General features: G+C 47.4%; 1 protein-coding gene across 1 annotated transcript; it reads left to right on the top strand.

Moving 5' to 3' along the window:
* The first annotated feature begins 14,260 nt into the window (after positions 1 to 14,260).
* On the top strand, positions 14,261 to 15,919 carry LOC146199001 (uncharacterized). Its single transcript, XM_084592019.1, has one exon. The coding sequence runs from the start codon at positions 14,261 to 14,263 to the stop codon at positions 15,917 to 15,919; it is 1,659 nt and encodes a 552-aa protein (XP_084448145.1).
* Positions 15,920 to 24,405: the final 8,486 nt, after the last annotated feature.

Here is a 24,405-nt window from a genome sequence, read left to right as displayed (position 1 = left end):
TTGATGCGACTCGAGAAATTTTCAGGATGGCGTCAGACATTCCTCTACCTCACCTCGGCGCCGTCACTGCTCAAAGGATGCCCTCGATCCCGACAACAGTGTCGACTGGTTGTTAACCTACGGTAAATCAACTTTAGAACCTGCCAGCCTTCAGCGATGTTACACTAACATGTGCAAATGAGCTATTTATCATGACATTATGACAATCAGTCGATGTCATTAGCAGGAGAGCCTGCTTTATGCATGTGTATAGTTTTGATATGACCAGGAATAAGCAGTATATAACGATAAGTTTAAAAATTATGAGAGCCAATTATGCTTCGCCTGTAAAGGTGTAACGCGATAGTGTAGGCTATCACCCTACATACAAAGCCCTGTTTTAGCTAAGCCGTGTGAACGTGCCTGCCTGGCCTAGGAGTTGCGAGCCTGAGTCTACATCCAAGCACACTAAAAGTTAGATTTTTATTCCATATTCCCACATCAGATAAGCAACCCGAGCTGGTAGCTCCTCCCATATCATATATTTAGGACGCGCAAACAAGAATCGGTGCTCGGCAATGTCAGCTGCAAGCTACTATACTAGCCAGCGCCAGGACCGCAATATTTTGCCTTCAACGCCACCACCGGATTTTCTGGGCAACGAAGCCTTTAAAAGCACAGGTAAGATGCCTGAATGAAGGACAGCTAGGCAACAGCTCAAAAGAGGCCTGAAATTTTAGCCAATTTGCCGGAACGTGTAAGCATAGCGGACGAAGAGGCACGTCATGCTTCAAAGTGTTCCTTCTTTTATTATAAGATTAACTACCAATTCAATCACCCGCAGCACAAATGAAGACGTCGACGAATCACTTAGCCCTAGATCAAATGACCCTTCGAGTTTAAGCAACGACAAGCTGTTTGGCTTCGAACACCTTTTTATTATGAATCGGAGGGACCACGCGAACAGCTCACAGGTGGTGCCAAGTTTCAATGAATAAATGATCACTAAATCAACGAACGCGGTCCATGCGGGAATGCGGAATCAATTGAACGCGGTACATGACGTATTATAAGATTGACGGTCACCAATAACATGGAATGACAGACTGGTCGGCAGCATACATGAAATCCTGACTAGTATATTTTGCAAATTGCAACACGTCTACCTCAGTGTCAGTATTTTTGCATTCGACTTGCTGGCTCCTATTTCCTAAGGTAGCCTAAAAAAAAAAAAAAAAGAAATAATAAAGCTCCTATGCGGCAGAAGTGCGAACAAAGAGGGAAATGAATTGGAAGAGGACTCCATTAAGTTTTTAGCGTTGCCAGACTGTTTGCATGCTCTAATATATCTATGTAAGAACGACACAGAGGACCAGTAGTTGCTCTTTGCCAAGTCTTACTAGATAAAATATTCTGCTTGACATGGGCGACAGGAAACTCGTGCTGATGGAACAAGTATTGAAAAGGCAGAAAATACCTCATTTTCTGTCCTGAGCTCTTTCTTTCGAAAGCTGCGCAGGACATTCTCAGGCATTAATTAACATCAGGAAGCAGACCTACGCTACAAAAATTGCGCCTAATCTGATTCCTTCTTCTTTATCGTTTCTGTTTCAGCACCCCAACGATATCTTGGACTTCACAGTCGGGTTAAAGATCAAGTGATACACACAAACGCTGCAACAAGAATGCGGCTTCGCAGTTTTATTTCGCTCCATATCTCATTGCCAGCCCTCCTGGAAAGTAGGGATGACTAGCGGCCAAACATAACTCTACTTTTCAGGCATCTCATTCAACAAGCAAAACGAACCGCGATGTCATCGCCAGCGTTCAGTTGGTGCAAACGAAAATGAATACAAGTGGGCATAATCGAATACCGCTAATCGGTTGTTGACTACTCAATAATTTTTTACGCAAATAAAACCAAACACGTACGGAACTTAAAAATTCAGTGCTTGTACCCCTTGAGGTATGGTCCCCGGAAAAACCTTGAAGGTATGCGGCCGGATTAGAACCGATGCCAGCCTCGGTTCTCTCTACTTTTGCTGACGAATTTCCGACATTCTGACGGCAATTCTTAACAGCCTCGTGAAGTCTTCTGAGCGTAGAGTTGCGTAGATCCAAAGCGCCCTTTTGAGGATGCATTAAATGTCCCGCTCAAAAATGCGACCAACATAAAACAAACGAAGATTGGAGGAGTGCGTTCTTGTGGCGCCATCTATTAAAAATAAAAGTTACTAAAGAATGCTACGCGAATAACAAGCAACCTAACTTCCGCGCCATTAACTGAGCTTACATAACTGCATGCCTGACGTAAATTTTAAGAGCAATAGTCCAGTGCGAAGTCTGTTTCCTGTGAAAGTCATAAGAAGTGGTCCGTAATAGGTCAGGCATCTTCCGACGCATAAGGCGCGTTGTTTGAATCGCACAAACTGCTCCGGTAGTAGCGCGTCAAGGCGCAGGAGGGCCTGCAAGGAGACCCTCCACCTGGCTGAGCCCCTGCCCTGAGGTCCATGTCGGTGTAAATAGTCTTCTCTCTCGCTCTCTCTTTCTAGAGCGTCAACGGCAATGGCACTGCAAAAACTCGAAAGTAGAATTTTCCCTTTGCGAACTGCTCACAGGTGGAGTCGCATTGCAACTGCATTGCAACGCCATTTAGCAACAGTTATCTGGGATCGAGACAACCGTAGCAGTGCTCCATTTTATCGTCATACATGTGTCGCTGTCGCTAGATGACGTTTCAATGCAGTTTTCCCTGGAGCCTATGTTGCGCGCGACCCCCGGCTCTCTAGTTTTCCCGAGCTCCGCCCCCGGCTGAGTGTTGTATACAACTTTTACTCACGACTGTATGTGTTAAGGCTCCTTAGAAGGCTACTCCAATCACCATTGTACATTTAAAACTTACAACAAACAATGCGAGGGCGGTTTGGTCAAATCATCGGGCTAAGTAAGTGTCCAGCGCCGCACCGGCAATCAGGTGCTCACTAATTACAAGGCAGTGACTAAACAACGGACCCGATGAATTTTCTCCCGGGTACGTCGGACGGTTCTTGGAAGAAGGCAGCAGAGCAGGTAACAACACGAAATATAAGAAGCACACACAAACACAAGGACAACGCTGCACTGACAACTATATTGACAAGAACTCGCACGTCTTCTCCCTTCACTTCACGTCTGCAGCCAACTTCTTCCTTGTATTTAACATCCTGCCGGTTTGCGCAGAAATTCCAATTCCTTTTTCAACAAAGCCACTGAAGGCATACTGACACATTGGTCTCCCGAGTCACAGATTACATATGCTTCATAAATTTCCCTTGCTAACTTATCCTTCATCCTTTTCATAACCTTAACATTGTGAAGGTCAGCTGGACATTTTTGGTCTCTACAACCAACGCAGTCTTTGCAGTGCACCGCGAGATTAGTGCCAGACTTGTCCGATATTGTCATAGCGTGCTCTCTAATCCTGTCATTGAGACATCTTCCTGTATGTCCAATATATTCCTTTCCACAATGCAAGAGAATCTGATAAACAACCCCCTGAATACACTTAGAGTACCTAATCCGGTGCGAAATTTTGCATCCAGAGTTGAAGTCCTGGTTGTTAACCCGCACACACATCCCTTTAGCACATACCCACACAGGGGTGTGGGTATGTGCCATCAAATTAGAGGAGAACAACAACAACGACAACAAGATGTTCGGGCTCTTGTCAATATAGTTGTCAGTGCAGCGTTGTCCTTGTGTTTCTGTGTGCTTCTTATGTTTTGTGTTGTTACCTGCTCTGCTGCCTTCTTCCAAGAGATGTGCGACCAACTAGCTCAACGTTCGACTCTATTAACGCCGGACGGATTTGACCGCTCTTTTTTGATGCTGTGGTTGAATATACGTTGACGGATCCCATATTTTTTTTCCGTGGGCAGTTATTTGCTTCTTGTTATTTTCATGCAAGAATATGTGATCTGCTTGTGTACCGAAGTCCAGCTCCGCATATATCTTCAGCTCTTTGACGACATGGTGGCTCACGTTAACCTCGATTGTATACATGGGTTTAAACTCCATGTCAGCGAAAGTTAACGGGAAGGCAAAGCTTCACGCCGAGCACTAAATTGGCTGGTTCGCCACTAAATAGTCAATATCCAAAAAACATCGCTGTTTGCACGGAATCGGATTATTCGCGCTTCCGGCTTTCCAGTTCTACACTCATGTATTGCGGTGCAGCGCGTCCTTGCCTCTTCCGGCTCGCCGGTCTTCTGGGCATCGCCGATGTACCAGCTATATAGCCTCTAGGAGATTTGGCATGCATTTTGTCAAGGCTGTGAGGTAGATTCTAAAGAAAATATTGAATGAGAAAATCCTATTCCTTCCGTCTGCATGTAAAGAAGGACCAGCATAGTGCTTCATACGGATTACAGCGTTCTGCACGGCGATATGCCTGTTGTGTCGGCGCTCGATCTTCGGAGGTCGGTGAAGGATCGAAGAAAGCGCAGATGCTAGAAATAGCTCGCCTTCATTAGGAGCAGATGGAGGTGGCAGTTTAAATACAGTTTAGTTCGAAACGAAAACTGCTCGATCGTGAACGTGCGTATCTGAATGTTGCACGTCGCGTCGCCTGCCGCCGTCGCAATCGCATGAAACCTGTCCGCGTGACAGCGGTGCTCGCCGCATACAACCTTGAGTGCAGACAATGATCTCTGTCATAGTGGGAATTGAAACTGCGCAAGAATGGGCAAATCCTTTTTACCACATACACGAGAGTCGCGAAGGCTGAGCTTCATGCACGCGTGGCTAGCAAGCGCAATGCGGAGTACGTCAGACGTGGCTTTAACAGTACTTACATTTAATTGAACAGATGGACTCGCAGGCATGTTTAACTTGTGGCATCCCAGAGACTGCGGACCATATATTATTGCTGTGCCCAGCGTATGCGTTCGAAAGAAGTGCGCTAGCCGCTTCCTTGAAGCGTTTGGACAAGAGGCCTCTGTCGGAGGAACTGCTGCTGAGCGCTTGGCAGGACAAGGGGAAGGGTGTCAAGGCAGTGCGTGCTCTTTGCCGTTTTTGTGCGCCAGCGGACTTGATTCGCGCTTGTAAAGCAAGCTACTGCGCCTATATATATATTCCATATGCCTTCTCCCACATCGTCACCCATCATGATCTTCTTTCTTCTCTCCTTCCCCTTCCCCAGTGCAGAGTAGCAGGCCAGATTTGAATTATTCCGGCCAACCTCTCTGCCTTTTCCTTTAAATAAATCCATCTATTTAGCCATGTGCCTATATTGACGTCCGGCGTACCTCTACTGAGAATTGAATGGATGCGTCGGGCGTACCTTAAGACACTTTTTGAAGAAAAAGCACAATCCGCGGTCAGATGTCGTCAGCACACGGGATTTCCTTCAGCGGTTGAACTTATATATCGTGAGGCGCATAACCAGGAAAAGTCAATGAGGGTCATTGCAATGGAGCTACGAATAGCAGAGTCGACAGTTAGGCTCGCAGTGCACGAGGACTTGAGGTACCATTCCTATGTCATGAGGAGGAGGCAATTCATGTTCGGTAAAATTAGGGAGAATCGTCTGCTCCGGTCAAAGTGCTTGCTGCTGAAGAAGCCTGAGGAGCCTGGAGGGCTGTTTTTTTTTTTTTTTCATATGGAAAGAACTTTGACCAAAACCAAAATTTAACCTCTGTAACACCAGGTGTTAGCTGTCATAGCAACGATCGCTTATGCTTTTTATTTTTTTTTTTGCAGAAATATTCCTCTTCAATGCCGCTGTGTATGTGAAGGTTCTGTAAAGCCCTGGATAAAGACTGTTTCAAAACGAAGACCTTATGTCGCTTAGCAAGATTCAGTTCCTGCCCACACCTCGTGCGTTATCCAGGAGAGGCTGGCCGACAACTTCTACGATGACTTCAGTCTCAACTTGTGCCCACCTAGTTCTCTAGATTTGAATCAGCTCGGATATACTACATTCGATGTGTCCTTGTGAGGGAGGCCAAGAAAAAGCCATGCAACCCCAAATATTCGGCGCAGGCCACCATTGCTGACTCAATGGCCAACATCTATAAGGGCCACCTGACCCGAGCATGCAGTTGTTTCGGAATCCCGGTTGAATTGGCCATCGCTGCGAATGGCGGATCCATCCAGTAATCTGGAAATAAACAGCAACAGAAGCAGCTCCCAAATCCTGGTGGAAATATGCCGCTCCTGACTTAAATCGCAAGACGCGCGGCTGCGAAAAAGTAAACAAATTAACCAATGTGAGGTACGGGCTGCCGTACATCAATAGACGTTTACGTATACCAGACATGGAATGACGTGCACACACTCGGTATTTGTCCGGACTGCTGTGAATACCACGTCTGTTGATGCGTGCAAGCCATTCTCGCTGGCGACATTCCGAGAACTCCTTGGTCTCGTCGCTTGCGTGCAAGCGTACATTTGGTATTCTTGTGCGGACTTCAGCTTTAGCACGCCCCGCCGGGGTGGTGCAGTGGTAAGACGCCCGACTACAGTGCCGGAGTACCCGGGTTCGAACCCGACCTCGGCGGCTGCGTTTCGATGGAGGCGATACGAAGAGGCATCCGTGTGCTGTGTGATGCCAGCGCACGTTAAAGATCCCCAGGTGGTCGAAATTACTCCGTAGCCCTCCACTACGGCTCCTCTTTCTCTCTTTTCACTTTCACTCCCACCTTCCTCCCTTCCCTTACGACGCGGTTGAGTGGTCCACATAAAACAGATGAGACAGTTACCGCACCTTTCCCTTCCTATAAATCAATCGAATCAATCAGCTTTTGCACTTTAGTCTGCGTTCGGCTATTACAGTCCACGACCGCACAGGTAGACCATCGCCTCGGCACTATTTGCGCGGCCCGCTCCACGCGGTCGACTGTTGCACTGTACATGAGTATGGCGGACTACACAAGAATACCCAGAATGCGTAGCTCTTTCAGCGTTAGCGCAAGCGCAAGCTTCGTTCTAAAAGCACCACCTCCAACATGTCCGGTTCTCGCTCTACAATAATTATCTCTTGTGCGTTTTTGACTTACCAGCTGCAGCGTAAGCCTTCACATTTTAACGTTGTAACGTCCATTTATTTCTGTTCTGAAATGTTCGCTTCGACTGCGGCGCTTTGTTGTGGTGAGGCACGCTATCTCTATAATGCCGCGCGCATGCATTGAAGGATGTTCTCTGCGACATGCGAAAGCACCGTTTGGCATGATTTTGCTGGTCGCTTTGGCGTTGAGAGACTACCACAGAGTTCGGTAAAGTGTTAAACATCTTTTGTTGGTTTGGCTGTGCGGAAAGGAAAGGCGCAGTCTCTGTCTCGCATCTCGGTGAAGATGTACACTTGGAATTAGCGGCATAAACTTTTCTATCAGACTCTCTGTTTTATTGTCACCGGAGTTAGCACGGGATGCTCTTTTGAGCCGCTCACTAATGTTTATCATACCGGGATGGGTGAAAGAAATACGCTTCATCTGGGTCCCCGGTCACTGCGTTATTTTCCACAATGAAGCGGCCGACTTCCATAGGCTAAATCAGTTCTTGATGCACTTGTTTCATGTATCATTTCTAATATCATCATGTTTGGAATGTTCCGTTTTCAGTGTTATCAATACATAGCCCCCTTATGCAATGGTCCCTCGCATAAGGGGGCTATGTATACCAACATCTGTATGTATACCAACCAACACAGCAGAATACTAACGTCTCATATACTCATGGAAAGCTCGTTCATGTCAATCACGGCAGTGCGAGGTAACGCTGACTATCATGCGATGCAGGATCCCCTGCCTAAATCTTTACTTATGTAGATGCGGGTTCAGCCCTACAAACTTTTGTGAGGCTTGCGGTGAGATGGAGAATATGGATCATTTCCTTCTCGCTTGTCGAACGTTTTCACATCAGAGGAGGGTGCATTTAGAAACTCCAATTGCACGCTTGGGATTTACGCTGTGGGTCCCGCTTCTACTCTCCTTCGGTGCGAGTGCGAAAGGATTTGCGTTGCCTCAATTTTGCAAGTACTTACATAAGTACATAACAGCTACGGACAGAGAGAGAGAGAGAAAACTTTTAATGAGCATATAATCAGTAAATATTTGCAGGAGCTGGGTGGTCGGTGCCCCTAGTCCAGGGCTCCGCTGGCAGCAGCTGACTTGCGGACTAGCTGGATAATCCAGGCTTGCTGGTCCAGGTTGTCGCTGGTCAGGGCCGCCTCCCACTGCTCGTGTGTCGGGCATGGCACTATTAACGTTGGGTCAGGTTTGTCCTGGCATTCCCAAGAGATGTGAAAGAGTGTGGGGCTTGCACCGCACCAAGGACAGTAACTCGTGTATTTTGTTGGGCTTATCTTATTTAAAATTTGAAGATTAGGGAATGTGTTTGTTTGTATTTTTCTCCAGTCTATAGCGTCCGAGGAAGGAAGGTGTTTGTGTGGTGGTGAGAAAATTCTTTCTAACCGTAGGTGTTCCAGCCTGTCGCCGTAGGGTCCTAGGAGAGGGGTGAGGTAGGGATGGGGATCCGTCCGGTTTGTGAGAGCTCGGGCTAGATCATTCGCTACCTCATTTCCTTCTAGGCCTTCGTGTCCAGGTGTCCATGTAATTGTGTGCGTCTGGGAGATGGAACGTAATATTGCACACGATCTTTTGTGAGGTTTTCCGGCCAGGTAGTCCCTGCAGGCTGGTCGGGAGTCCGTCACTACGTGTGATGACTTATTTTGGTTGTCTTGTGTTTTTATGGTGATGGCTATTGCCAGTGATTCCGCTTCCGCAGGATCCTTGGCATAGATCGAAGCCTGAATAATTGGCCTCTTCTTGTGGTCACTTGCAGCTATTGTGAACTTGCCAGGTTCGCCGTAAGCCCCTATGTCCACGTAGACAACTTCCGCGTCTTTAGACAATTGTTTTTCCAATGATTTGACTCTGGCTTTCCTTCGACCCTTTTGTAACTCATGGTGCATGTGCTTGGGTATAGGGTTCACATAGATGTTGTTTCTTGTGGATGTCGGAATTTGTGATTTGATCTCAGATGTTCTTAGTGCCTGCCATAGCCCTAGTTTTGACGGGATTTCCCTACCCGCCTGCGTTGTTGTTAGGCGTTGTTTCTGACTCTCTAGAACCGCCTTCTTGAGCTCCTCAAAGTTGTTGTGCACTCCGAGTGCCCAAAGACGTTCCGTTGATGTTGTTGGCGGGAGGTTTAGGGCCGTTTTATAGGCTCCTCTTATGATAGTGTCAATGGCCCTTTTATCAGTGAGTCTAATTTCGTGATATGGGAGCCCGTAGGTAATCCTGCTAACGACTAGGGCCTGTACAAGGCGTAGGGTGTCCTCCTCCCTCATCCCTTTCCGGTGCCAGGTCACCCTTCTAATCATTCTGGAAATTTGGTTGACTGTGGTTTTGAGCGTTTTGATTGTATAATCCACTCTCAAATTGCTTTGCAACCACAGCCCCAAAACTCTGATCTTGTCCTTATCTTGAATTATCTGGTCTCCTAGAGAGAGCTGAATTTCTCCTGGGGACTTGTAATTTCTTCTGTGTAGCGTGATAAGTTCGGATTTTTCTGGGGAGCATTGAAGACCACTCTCCCCGGCAAATTCCTCGACTAGGTCTATAGCGGCTTGCAGAGCTTCTTTTTGCGCCAAGGATCCTTGAGTAGCCCAGATGGTGATGTCGTCCGCGTATAAAATGAAGCCAATATCAGTGCGGGTCAACAGTTTTTTTGCTAAATTTATCATTGCTATGTTAAATAGCATTGGAGAGATTATAGAACCCAGAGGTGTACCTTTGTTCGGCATGGGTACTTTTGGTGATCGGATCTCTCCAATTCCTATGGTGGCTGTGCGATCTGATAGGAAAGCCTTCACGTATTTGAAAATTTTCTCCCCGCAGTTGATATTGTTTAATTCTTGCAATATGGTTTGGTGGCCAATGTTGTCGAATGCTCCTTTGAGATCTAGTGCCAGAATGAAATTTTCGCCTTTTCGGGGTATGGTGTTGATGACTTCTTCCCTAATCCGGAGGAAAGCATCTTGCGTGCAGAGTCCCTTGCGGAAGCGCAGCATGCAGGAAGGAAAGATGTTGTTTTCGTCGATGTAATTTTGGAGCCTTAGGTGGACTACTTTTTCATAGAGTTTTCCCAGGCAAGAAGTGAGGGAGATAGGACGGAGACTCTCCACAGCCGGTGGCTTTCCAGCCTTTGGTATGGTGATGATATCCGCGTGTCTCCAAGCTGATGGGACCTGTCCCTTCTCCCACAGTTCTTCGTTGATGTACTTCGTTAGGTCTTGCAGATGTTCGGTGCTTAAGTTCCTAATCATAGCGTAGGTGACTTTGTCTCCTCCAGGGGCAGCGTTTCTTGTAAATGTACGGGCGGCTGAGTAGACCTCCGCCAGTGTTATGGGGGAGTCAAGGGAGGGGTTTGGTTGACCCGCATATGAAGTTTGGCAAGCCGGAGTAGGGTCTCCTATGTATTTCTTGTGCATGGCGGTAATCAACTCTGCATCTGTGCCCGGGTATTTATAGGCTATGGTGTGGAGGGTTCTTCTTGTGGCCGTTTTGGTTTTTGATGTGTCTATCATGCTTCTTAATATTGACCATGCTCTAACCGTGCTTAGGGTACCTTTCAGCGAATTGCAGAAATCTGCCCAGTTTTGCTTGGCGAGCTTTATAGCATACTCTTGTGCTTCAGCCGTAACCTGTGCTATCTTCATTTTAAGTTTTCTATTTAATTTTTGCATTTTCCACCGTTTTAATAGACTTTTTCGGGCTTCCCATAAATGTAGGAGATGTCTGTCTACTTCTTGTGTTTTTGTCGTTGTGTTGATAGTCTTGGTCGTTTTTGCATGAGCATCCTTCAGGCTTTGAACCCAATCTTCAATTGTTGTGATGCCGTCGTGTGGCCGTCTAATTTGTCTGAACTTATCCCAGTCTGTTATTTTAGTAGAGCCAATGTTCCTTTTCATACGTGTTGTCATTAGGGATAAGCTAAGGATTTTGTGATCGCTGCCGAGTGTTTCTTCTAGATTGGTCCAGGTGCAATGTCTTATGTTTTTGGTGAAAGCTAGGTCTGGGCAGGTGTCTCTGCTTACACTGTTTCCTATTCTAGTGGGGGACATGGTGTCCTTCATAAGACAGAGGTCCAGCTGCTCAGCCGCTTCCAACAACTTGGTTCCCTTCGGGGTGTCCTTGTGGTAGCCCCATGCCGTATGTACAGCGTTTAGGTCCCCCATAATAATAATGAGGGGGTTCGTTCCCGCTATGCGTGTGCATTCCAGTAAAAGTGGCTTGAAATCTTCCTGCGTGTTGCTTGGAGGACTGTAAAGGTTTAGAACAAACACACTCTGCTTTCTTCTTTTTTGAGAGATGATCTCGATGAGAACTTGATTAATTTCACTGAAGGGAAGGTCGTGCGGTATGACTGTTAGTGTGGGGGCCACTAGTGTAGCTATTTTAGGTGCCGTGTCATGGGTGTATGTGAGGTATCCTTTGAGGTATATGTTGTGCATCCTGTTTCTTGGAGACAGATGACGTCCGGAGGTATCGGTTGATTTTGAATAAACATCTGCAGGGAGCTTCGTTTCCTCTTGAAGGAGCGACAGTTCCACTGCCAGAGCTCTAGGTGGTTTGGTTGCCGGTTAGGGGAGGCAGTCATCAGCGTTACTCGCCACTGACTCGCAGTCGCTGAGATCTGTCATGACAGCGGACCTTCGGTGGGTTTTTAGTCGAGGGTCATCGGGGACTCCCGTGCGTTTTCGCACCCCCTGAGTTATTATTTGGATTTTCGAATTGAATTCTTCTTGAACTGCCGCAAATTGAGTTTGCGTGGCAATTTGTTGGTCTTGGAGTTGTTTGGTTAGTTGTGTCATGGTCTGCTGCATTTGAATAATCATTTGTTGCATTTGAGTAAGAATGCTTGGTGCGTTTTCTTGAGTGTGAAGTCCGAGAGTTTGCGTAAGCGTTTTCTGCCGTTGCGTTTGGAGTACACTCGCCTGTTGAGGTTGAGATGCGGAGGTGTTTACAGCATTTTGTACCGGTTGTGGCTGTATCGATACTATTGATGAGGGTTGGGGGGCAGTTCGCTTCTGACCCATTTGTAGCAGTTGTTGTAGTTGTTGTTCCACCTTATTAAGGCGTTTCTGTTGTTCTGATAGTTTTATTTTCAGTTGTCTATTTTGCTCCTCGAGCCTAGTGCAATCCTGGCATGGACCATACCCGTTTAGAGCAGTGGGAGAGGCAACCTGAGCCCAGCTTACCCTTTTGCTGTCGTGGTCTAGCTTGTCTGGCGTCGCCCCTATCGCTTCTGGTGGTCCCTGCTGGTTGGGCCTGATCTGTTGTGTCTTCTGTTGGGAATAGTAGGCTGTCAAGTCCCGTCCCTTGGATCTCGATCGGGACTGGGGTCTCTGTTTCTCTGCCAGCTGCTGTTCCTCCTCCTCCGATGAAAACCAGCGGCGCTCCATCGGCTTGATCTGCTGATCTCTCCGGCTGACGTGCTGCTTGGGGGGCTTCTGTTGCTGATTGTTATTGCTTTGTTTAGCTTTGTTATTGTAACGTCCGATATGTGCCCTGAGGCGCTGCTTGCAGGCCTTGTCTCCCGTTGGGTGGTTTCCCTGGCAGGCCACGCACTTGGCTTCACAGGTGTGGTTTTCATCTGGTTCATGAAGGCCGCATTTCCGACATACGTTGGCGTTGGGTGTTGGGCAGACATCCGCTCTGTGGCCTGCCTTGAGACAGTCTTGGCAGATCTGTTGGGTTGGTCGATATGGGTAACATGCCGTCTCTCCCCCGTAATAGATGACGTAGCGGGGGAGAATGGGGCCTATGAATGTTAGCACTGCCGTGCGAGACTTTCCCAACATTCGTGCTTGAACGAGCTCGACCCCTTGTGTGCGTAGTCGGATGTTTGATAGAAGCTCCTCTGATGGTGTGTTTGGATCCACTCCATGAATAACTCCTCTGATGACGTCCTCAGGCGCCGCCAGGTAGACGTTGACTTCGTAAGCCTTGTTTTCCAAGGTCAGACTCTTGATGTGCCGTATGGCGTCCGCAGTCTCGTCGTAAGGAGTGCTGACTATGATGATGTTCGATCCTGTGCGGGGTCTCACAATAAATTTGGAGAAGTCGCACAATTCTGGGTTGTTGCAGGCAGCCACGATGGCTCTTGAGAACTGGGTAGGAACGAATTTTCTGACTTCCATGCCCTTCTTGGGTCTTATTATCACCTTATAGTCAGTTTTAGGAAGGGGTGGTAATTTCCTCCTCTTCTGAGACGTTGTTTGATCCATAGCCGGCTGTACTGGCGATGCTATCGTTTTCTTCGGTTTCACGACGGTCTGCAGCAAGTGCGTCGGGGGAGCATAGATCTTTCCTGCGATCACGACTTGTTCGCCTCTTGCTAACCTTTGACGATTCTTCTTGCATATGTTTACGTGCCAGTTGGAGTAAAGGTCATCCGGCGTCCAGGCATGACCCTCTTCCATGTCATTAGAAGTTTGGATTTGGACGTCTAATTCCATTCCCTGGTGTTTAGCAGAGTGAGCTGGGTTAGCGGTTGTTGAACACAGACCACTAGATCCCGCTTCGACTTGGTCTAAGGTATCCATGCGCTCTGGATCGGCATTACTAGGCCTCGCATCGCCTAGCATGGCCGCCGCCGAGGAGCTTCAAAAGCCCATTTCGATGTCCAATAAAACACTCACGGGTTTGAGAAAGGCCTCGGTGAATTCCGGATGACTTCAGGAAGGTCCTCGAAACAAACTTTCCAGGATTTGTTGGATTTTCCAGACAATTTCCTTTCTTGTTAGCCGAGCCCAATCGAAGTGCGTCCGCTCCCGTCGGCTTCTTCTTCAGTCTTCCAGCTACGGACAGATTCCCTTGCTAATTGTATTCCAAATTTACAAACTTCCAAATTTTTGCTTCACATTTTTTTCCTCTCAATCAATTTTGTGATCTTAAATCTTAAGTTTTTGTTTATTTCACAATTACTTTAACGCACTAATTCAGTTTGTGTAGGATATTTGGTAGTCCACACTGAACCCTGGCCAATCCCCCTTCGTGGGTATGTGCCATATATCAAGGCAGAAGAAGAAGAACAAGAAGAACAAGAAGAAGAAGAAGAAGAAGAAGAAGAAGAAGAAGAAGAAGAAGAAGAAGAAGAAGAAGAAGAAGAAGCGGTGATCAGGAGCTCGGGCAGGGAAACTTAGTCAAAGCCAAGATGTTCGCTGGTTGATGTCTGTACCCTCACAGGAGGACTGCACCTGGTGCATCTTCCCTTTCACCTGACAAGGCAAGCCAAGATGTTCGGCCACCCCGACGTCGACAAAACACTCCCGCCCCTTAACGCCGCGCTCAACGCCCTGAACCAAGACGGTCGACTCCAGCCAAATGCAGCATTGAAAGAATTCAACATCGGCTTAATTGCGTCGCCGTTCGGTGTGTTCCACGGGATTTTCGAGTTGGACGGGATTTTCGGTGGGAGAGAGTGGAACCCCAATTTGGTTACTGGATTGAACGGGCCCCATGAAGGGGTAATTGGCGGGCCACCGGTGACCCCATCTGACACTCCTTTGAAAAATTTGTTGTTTTTTGCAAGACTAAGTAGCCGAAAGCTGCAACCTCCAAATTGGAACGACATTCAAATACCGCCCATAAAGAAGTGCTACAAAGAACGTTCGAAGACTGCCCAGAGGTCGCCGGGCGAAGTCGACGCCTACAGTGAGGCCAACGGAATTTTGGTCGGAGGGCGGGACGTGCCTAAGCCTCTTCTAGACATTACCGAGGTGGCCCTGCCCGTAGACCTGACGGAACTTGTCAACGATTTGTACTCCTCGCTTAGTCCACTAGAAGCCCAGTGCTGGCCAGTGGCCCTCAGCGGCAGGGACCTCCTTGCTACGGTCAAGGACAAATCTGATGGGAAAACACTGGGATACCTGCTCCCTGCCATCGCTCACATCCGGAATCAGGAACCCGTTAAGCACGGCGACGGGCCTGTAGTGCTTGTGTTGACCGCCACCCGTAAGTCGGCAGAAGACATTGAGCAGGTCGCTTGTGACTTAGCTAAGCGAACGAACCTACGAGTTGTATGTCTCGCATCGGGCATCCCGAAAGGGCCTCAATACGAGCAGCTGAAGAAAGGCGCAGAGATCTGCGTCGCCACTCCCGGCCGCCTAATCGCTTTCATGGAAGACAGATACGTGAATCTGCTCCGCTGCTCGTATTTAGTGGTAGATGGTGCGGACCGCATAGTGGCGATGGGCATGGAGAAGCAGCTTCGCACCATTGTGGAAAACATCCGGCCTGATCGTCAAATGCTCATTTGGATTTCCTCCTCATCAATGGACATGGAGCGTCTTGCCCAAGAAATGCTCACAGACCATGTCACGGTTACGTTCATAACACCCAATGCATGTCAGGGTGTCGAGCAGGTCGTCTTGGTCGTCGAAGACAACGTGAAAGAGAATGCACTCTTGGATCTATTTCGGGACGTACTCTGCGAAGACGACGACCAGGTCATAGTGTTCGTCGAAACCAGGCAGACAGTGGATTATCTTGTGCAAACTATGCGGGATCACAACTGGCCTTCCATCGGAAACCACAAGGGAATGAGCCATGCTAAGCGCAGCTGGGCGTTGCAAGAGTTCCGACTTCGCAATGTGTCCATACTGGTGACAACTGATGTGGCGGCGCATGGTCTTAATGCGGACGGCGTTCGTTTCGTGGTTAACTACGACCGCCCCGCCACAGTAGACGATTACTTTCAACGTGTGGCCCACGGCGCTCGCGCCGACGGAACCGGAAGAGCTTACACTTTCCTGACGCCAACCGACAGCTGCCATGCTAAATTGATGGTTTCGATCCTCCGTGAGACGAAGCAGCAGATTCCGCGTGAGGTCTTCCATATCGCCAAGAGGAAGCCGCAACTGCGGAAGTCGCGTCCGTACGACAGGAGCCACTAGTATCTTCGGTCTACAGTCATTCAATACAGCTGTGGTGCTGAAAAATTGCCCTGCAACATTGCCGTCAGTGGCAAGAGGACTGTTGCGCGTCTGTTTACATAAACTTTTGAAGCATTCGAAAACTAACTCGCAAGGTAAAATGAAAATAAAATTAAATTTGAAAATATTCAGTCTGTCCAACAGTCTACGAGGCCAAGGTAAACGTATGGGGATATTATATTTTTTAGTATTTATAGTTGGTCTTGACCAGAATTAATCCTGTGATGATTTTAGGGAGAAAGAATATAAATGCAAAGCGGAAGGAAAAACAACGCGCCGATGGTGAGAGTTGAATCTACGACCTCCGAATATCGCGATATATATATATATATATATATATATATATATATATATATATATATATATATATATATATATATATATTATTCATTTATTGAACCCTCAGGGCCGGAGGCATTATAGGGGGGAGTGAGGAGTGATTAGAGACGATAATATAAAAAATACAGAAATAAGAACAGTGAGTGTAATGAAAATAATTCTGCTATTCATACAATGTTAGCTAATGCGTTGGCGGAAATGTTGGTTATCAGTGATGTCGACGATTTCAGCAGGAAGGTGGTTCCATTCTCGTGAAGAACGAGGCACGAAAGACTGAAATGCTGACACTGTGTTAAATGTTTTGAATTCCAACCTTGTGACGATGATCGGTGTGGTGCGACACGTAGTGGGGAGGAGGAATGAACACGTTTCGTAGAGTGGAATGAATTAACAGCTTATGAAAAAGACTGACGAATAATTTTACGGCGGCACGCTAAGGGTTCTAAAGACAAAAAAGATTTTTTGCTGGTTATATACGCTTGCACCATGATTAAGATTAGCCAAAATAAAACGAGCGGCATTATTTTGTACCAGCTCGAGCGAAGTAATGAATTTGTCGTGATGGGGATCCCATATAGCAGCTGCATATTCCAGCTTAGAGCGGATTAGTGTTTTGTAAAGCAATAATTTAAGAGATGACGAAGTTTTCATAAAGTTTCAGCGTACGTAGCCAACATACGGTTAGCGTTGTTAATAATGTACTCGATATGGTGTGACCAGATGAGGTCTGCAGAAATGTGGACACCCAAGCATTTGTATGTAGTAACAGATTCTAGGGGCACGTTATTTAGGCAGTATCTGGAGGGGGTGTTAGCTTGTCGGGATACTCTCATAACTTTGTATTTGCCAATGTTTAGGTCCATGCGCCAATCGTTGCACCAAGAAGAAATGTAATAAAGATCGCTCTGAAGAAGGTTAGTATCGTCAGATGATTATAGTTCACGGAAAATAACACAATCGTCAGCGACCAGATGGATGTTAGATGCTATTTTCGAAGGAAGATCATTAATGCAAATGAGAAACAAAAGTGGTCCAATGACGGACCCTTGAGGCACGCCCGAACAAACATCACTGAAAGGTGAATTATAATTGTTAGCGCAACAAATTGTGATCGGTTAAGAAGGAAGTATTCGATCCACTTAAGAATGTTATGATCAATGTTCAGCTGATTTAGTTTAAGAAGTAATAAGCGGCGACATACCTTGTCAAAAGCTTTTGAGAAATCAAGAAAAATGCAATCAACCTCTGATGCTTTGTCTAAGATAACATGAAGTTTGTTAGTGAAGCAGGCAAGCTGGTATCACATGAATATGATTTTCGGAAACTATGTTGCGCGGGTGTGAAGAAGGAATTAGACTCGAGAAAATTAACAAGGTGTGTGAAAATTATGTGTTCCAATACTTTGCAGCTAGTACTGGTGAGAGAGATGGGACGATAATTTGCAGGTGAGGTTCTACTGCCTGATTTGTGCAATGGAACCACCTTCCCGATTTTTCATTGTATGCGCAATGTTGAGGTATCAAGTGATTGCTGAAAAATTCTGGTTATTATTACAGAACAGTAGACAAACGTATTTTTCAAAAACTCGGCATTAATACAGTCATAACCGGGAGACGAGTGAAAGTTCAAATTGCTAATAAGTTTGACAACACCTGATGTGTCGATATGTACAGGAGGCATAATTACATAATTATATCGATGGGAGGTAGGTAGATTCAAGAATGATGAATAATAAAAATTCTTCACAAAAGTTTGGTTAAGGGCAGAAGCACATACGTTGCTGTTGATAGAGTCACCTGACTCGTCTAATAAAGTGATAGAGTCATCGGATGGTGGGTTAATAATGCGCCAAAATTTTTTAATGTTCGTTGATAACGTGGACGGTAAAGAGGAAGAAAGAAAATTCTGTTTTGCTTCTTTTAGTGCTGTTACGTAGGCGTTGGCCGCATACTTATATGCACCCCAGTGCAAGTTGCTGCAAGATAGTTTAGCAGTGCGATATCGGCACTTCTTTCTATTAGATAAGCGTTTGATATGGGCTGTGTACCAGGGGACCTGCGAATGCGAAGTTATGGTTCGGATAGGAATGTATTTCTCAGTTAGTTCGTGACTTCTTGTTGCGAACATATCCCAGTTGGCTTGAACAGATCGATTATTAAAGTTCGTGACGAAGACTTCCATAAATGCTGATAGTTCATTGTTAATTGCATCGACGTTAGCTCTATTATAGTCACGTATGATCTTTTTCTTTTTGTCACCCTTAGTACTATTTGCCTTAATGTTGAAAGTTAGCAACGAGTGATCACTAAGCTGGGTAAGTAAGTAATTGCGGAAACAATATCGGGGCAATTGGTTAAAATCAAATCCAAGGTGTCAGCGGTATTTACGGATGATCTTGTAGCTTGAGTAACTAATTGCGTAAGAGAAAAAATTGAACATAAATCTAAAAATTCACTGGCATCGGAAGAGAAGGGAAATAGAGAAGGAGGCTGGGAATTCCATTCTATGTTAGGAAAGTTGAAATCTCCAAGTAAAAGCAATGGAGCTTAAGGAAATCTGGAGCTTATTATGTTAATTTCTTCATGTAGGTCATTGTTGAATGAGCGTTCCGCAGAAGGTAATCGATAATATGGTTGGTTGATTGGTTTGTAGGGTTTAACGTCCCAAAGCGACTCAGACTATGAGAGACGCCGTAGTAGAGGATTCCGGAAATTTCGACCACCTGGGGTTCTTTAACGTGCACCGACATCGCACAGCACACGGACGCCACTCCGTTTCGCCTCCATCGAAACGCAGCCGCCGAGGCCGGGATTCGATCCCGCTTCCTTGGGCACAGTATAGTCGAGCGCCGTAACCACCGCGCCACCCTGGCGGGGGTGGACGATAATATACTCCGATTATAAATTTCTTATAGTCAAGTGTAACTGAAGCCCAAACAGTTTCCAGAACGCTATTAGTATGAACGCAAGATGATGTAATGTTTTTCGATATTGCTAGAAGTACGCTCCCACCGCGCCCGTTCGTTCGGTCACAACGATATATTGCGAACTGGTGAGCGTTAGGAAACATTTCATTATCAGTATTCTGTGATGACAGCCAAGTTTCTGTTAGTGCAATGATTTGTGCAGAACATGCGTCGATTTCCGATGAAAGAGTAGTTCGCTTACATGAGATACTTCTGATGTTAGTGTATAAAACTGATACGCCAAATGATGATGTATGACCCCTGACCCTCACACCCCCCCTACGATGCAGCGTGCCGGGGTGAATCATGTGCAGATATAACTCGATCGCTTCGTGGCGTGATTTCTTCGACCCTGTCAGTAGTTTGATTGTACACGAAGGATTTTTTGTTTAAAACTAATTTGTTGTAGCGTAGACGAAACTTAGGCGATCCCCGTTGACTGTTGCCAAACTCAATAAGTTTCTTGCGGGCAAGCCGAGTAGTGGGCGAGAAGTCTTCGCTTACTGTGACTTGGCGCTCCTGAAAGTCGCTGCGATGCGATAGGATTTGTTCTTTGATTTTGTAATTACTAAATCTCGCTTTTATGGGTCTGTTTTTGCCAGAGGAAAGGGCACCTAGACGGTGAGCACGCTGGATTGGGTTATTAGGAAGGGGGTCAACGACTTTGCTTACAAGGGTTGTCAGCGTGGTTTCTGTTTGTTCCCAGGATTCTGCAGAAGCAGGTAAGCCATGGAAAAGTAAATTATTCCGTCGTGACCTGTCCTCAAGCTCGTCTAGCCGCGACTGTAACATGTGATTCTGAGAAGTTAAGGAATTCGATCGACTCCTACATGCTTATAAAGTCGTGGCTATAATTATCAAGGATCTTTGACTTTTCCTCTAGCTCATTTAGGCGTTGCTGAACGTCAGTTATCTTTGTTTCAATAGTTTTTTGCCCAGCTTTGATAGATTTAACATCAGACACCATTTCGGCTTGCGTGTTCGAGCTCTGTAATGGCCGCATGTGTACGTCCTTAAGAAGTCGAAAGAGAAGAGACATTTGTTCAGCGGGGCTGTCGGGGAGGGAGTCAATTTCTGAGAGGGATTTGGATCGTGCAGTAGGGCAAGGATTAGTTTCAACGTCGCCGGTGCGTAACAATAAAAGGGCATTAGAAAAGCATTCGCTCACTGTATCATATAGCACTTCGGGGCACGGGAACTGCAATAAACATACGTCATCGCTTTTTCTGGCGTACAAAGAAAATCTACACACCTGCACCGGAGGAAAGCAGAACTTAGAAGGCATGATTCTTGTAGTGTTCCCGTGCCCACTAAAGTCGAAGGCTTATGCTTGGCGGGGGATGATGCTGTGGTCGATTGGGCTGGCTGGCCAAATGAAGAAGGATCCAGGAAAAATGCACCGGTAGATGTCTCGTAGTGGCAGTCGCTGGCTGATGGTGACGTCGGTCGCAACACCGTGAAAGCGCATGCCCAGGGTGTAGGCTGAGTAAAAAGCCAGCTCAGCGAAAGCTCGAGAGCAACCTGCACCGGAGGAAAGCAGAACTTAGAAGGCATGATTCTTGTAGTGTTCCCGTGACGTGCCGTATATATATATATATATATATATATATATATATTGTAAGCACTGTGAGTGAACTTCATCTTCATCTCAGCGTAATGATCATCGGTCATCGGGTCGTGCGAAGAAGACGAAGTGTTGCTAAGCTGTGGCTAGTCGGTAGCTGCTGCTTCGGCCTACCTGAAGTAAAAAAGGTGAATTTGCTGGTGCGTCCATCTGCCTCACAAGTGGTGGAAGTGACTCCTGATCCCAGCGTCCTCAACGCGGCACCCCCTGGAGCTCCGTTCCGGTCGTGTTCTTGGCGGCACATCAACCGCCATGGCGCAGTCACATCCCCCTGCTCTCACCGTTCCGGCGCCTGTAGCTACCGATGGGCATCCCACGGCTGCCCATGCCACCTCTGCACCACTGACGTCCCAAGGTGCACTTGCTCAGCACCATTTGACCCACCCAACTTGGTCAGTTACCTCACGTCAGCGCGACCCTCCGGTTTTCGCCGGTCTCCGCGGTGACGACGTCGAAGACTGGCTACAGCAGTACGATCGGGTGAGCGCTTTTAACGGTTGGGACGCTTCTATGAAGCTACTCAACGTATCATTCTACCTGAGTGACGTGGCTAAGACGTGGTTCCTCAACCATGAGGACGCCATTCCTGACTGGCCTCAATTCACGACACAGATCCGCCAGATATTTGGAACTGTTGGTGCTGGTCCGGCCTCTTTTCAAAAGAAGCTAGAGACCCGTGTGCAGCTTCCAGGAGAGACATACACATCCTACATTGAGGACGTACTCGCCCTTTGCCGGCGAGTTAACAATGGCATGGTCGAGGCTGAACGTGTCGGACATCTTTTAAAAGGAATTGGCTCTTTTGCCTACGCAGCTCTAGCTGCCCAAAATCCCGTCACGGTGGCAGACATTCGTGCCACTTGCCAGCGACTTGACTATCTACAGTCGCGCCGCCTCAACAACACCTGGGATCCGAGCCAAATTCCCGAAACTGATCTGCGCACCATCATACGATCTATAATACGGGAAGAGCTCCACAATGATATTTCGTCGGTTCCTGCCTTCTCACGCCCACCTGCTCAATCTACTGGGTTGCGTGGCATTATCAAGGAGGAGCTTACTTCACTCAATCGTCCCATGGCTACAGAACCACCAGCCCCTCCCTACGTTCCGACGTATGCTGAAGTCACTGCGGCTCCTCCTCCTTGTCCTCCTGTCCATCACGCGCCTGTCCCACCCAGCCTCGCCGCCCTGTCCCCGCGACCACCGGTGTATGGTAATTGGCGGCCTCTCCCACCTCGTCCAGTATGTTTCTACTGCGGCATCCGCGGCCATGTAACACGCGTTTGTCGCCGACGACTGCGAGATGAGCGTGCGAGCTATGGGTACGTTCGACGTGACGACGCCTACCAGCTTCCTCCTCGCCAGTACTACACCGATAATGACCTCCGTCCCTCTTCCTCCCCGTCGACTTCTCCTGACCGGTCTATGACAGCACGGCCATCGCGTCGTCGCTCCCCGTCACCCTCTCGCCGGACTTCGTCGCCCCTTCGCCCTCCATCTTCAGCTTCTGCCCGCCAAACGGAAAACTAACCTGTGCAGTTTCCGGAGGTAAAACTGCACCGCCTGTCGTCGCTCCAATTCCTCCTCTGCTCCCATCAAACATGTTGACTGTATTCCTTGAGGGACATGAACTGGAAGCTTTAATTGATACCGGCGCCGCTATTTCTATTATGAAACTTGACTTGTGTTTAAAACTGCGAAAAGTGCGCACACCTTATACCGGTCCTCCTTTACGTGCTGCAAATGGACAGAATATTAACCCTTGTGGAGCGTGTACAGCCCGAGTCACCATTGATGGCATCTTGCACTTCATTGAGTTTGCTGTCCTATCCTCCTGTGTCCATCAACTCATCTTCGGCTGGGATTTCCTCCAAAACGCCTCAGCAGTCATTACGTGTTCCCCTCCCACTATTGAAGTCACTGAATGCAACATTCTTGCCGATAGAGAACCACTTTCTTCCCGTTTAGTTATGCTTGCCGATCACGTCCTCTATCCGGGCAACGAAGATATTCTATCTGTGACTTCTGACGCCGTCACCGATGGCGACGTCCTGATTACACCCAGCCCTCGTCTCCTGTCCAGAGGTATTATCATCATCGTGTCCCTTCTTCGCTTCTCCAGCGGTTCTTCTCTTCTCGCCGCATTCAACACCACATCAGAGCCCATTCTTCTGCGACGCGACACTACTGTTGCATCAATTGCTTCCGCCCAGCCTGTCACACTTCTTCCCATTTCCACCTCCGATCGCTCTGATTCATCCCCTGCCTCGCTCAGTGCAGCACTTCGCCACACGATCAGCACCGACCTGACAACAGACCAGACAGACGCATTGCTCGCTGTATTGAACAAGCACGCAGACTCGTTCGACGTCAATTCCGGCACACTGGGTCAAACCGCTGCAGCAACGCATCGCATACTCACCGACGGATCAAGCATAGTTAGACGCCGGCCTTATCGTGTTTCTCCAACCGAGCGCAAAGTTATTCAGGAAAATGTTGCTGACATGCTTGCACGCAACATCATACGCCCATCGTCTAGTTCCTGGTCATCGCCTGTTGTGCTAGTGCAAAAAAAAGACGGTTCGGTTCGTTTTTGTGTAGATTACCGTGCTCTAAACAGAATAACTCGTAAGGATGTGTATCCCCTCCCTCGAATTGACGACGCCCTCGATTGTTTGCAAGGTGCCCAATTTTTCTCCAGCCTTGACTTAAGATCAGGCTACTGGCAGATCCCCATGAATGAAGATGATAAAGAGAAGACCGCCTTTGCAACACCGGACGGTTTATACGAATTCAATGTAATGCCTTTTGGACTCTGCAACGCTCCTGCTACATTCGAGCGTATGATTGACACAGTCCTCCGCGGCCTCAAATGGAAAACATGTCTCTGTTACTTAGATGACATCGTCATTTTTTCTTCGTCATTTCCTGATCACCTTACTCGTCTCGATGAAGTTTTGACAGCACTTTCCAGCGCTGGCCTACAGCTAAACACGAAGAAATGCCGTTTTGCATCAAAATCCATTAAAGTTCTTGGCCATCTCGTAAGCAGCGAAGGAATTAAGCCTGACCCTGAAAAAATCGCTGCTGCGCTGCACTTTCCCCGTCCAACTCGGGTCAAAGATCTCCGCAGTTTCCTCGGCTTGGCATCATACTTCCGCAGATTCATCCGCAATTTCGCCTCTATTGCCTCACCTTTACATGCGCTTCTTCACAACGACACGCCTTTCATCTGGTCTCCTGCTTGCGAAGAAGCATTTGAAACTCTGAAGCGTGCTCTGACTTCGGGTCCCGTCCTCTGCCATTTTGATGATAAAGCACCGACAATTTTGCACACCGACGCCAGTAGCCATGGCATTGGCGCTGTCCTTCTGCAACGCCAAAACACCTCTACAGAAAATGTTGTTGCCTATGCGAGCCGAACTCTGACTTCTGCGGAACAAAACTACACTATTACCGAACAAGAATGTCTCGCCGTCGTCTGGGCTGTTCAGAAGTTTCGTCCTTACCTGTACG

The sequence above is a fragment of the Amblyomma maculatum genome, chromosome 2, assembly GCF_055883805.1.
Source record: "Amblyomma maculatum isolate TAMU_Amacu chromosome 2, ASM5588380v1, whole genome shotgun sequence".
Taxonomy (NCBI): Eukaryota; Metazoa; Arthropoda; class Arachnida; order Ixodida; family Ixodidae; genus Amblyomma; species Amblyomma maculatum.
Note: the sequence above shows the minus strand (reverse complement) of the source record. Positions and strands in the feature narration are given on the sequence as shown.

Coding starts and splice junctions, on each gene's coding strand:
- LOC146199001 (XM_084592019.1), top strand. CDS start 14,261: ATGTTCGGCCACCCCGACGTCGACAAAACACTCCCGCCCCTTAACGCC.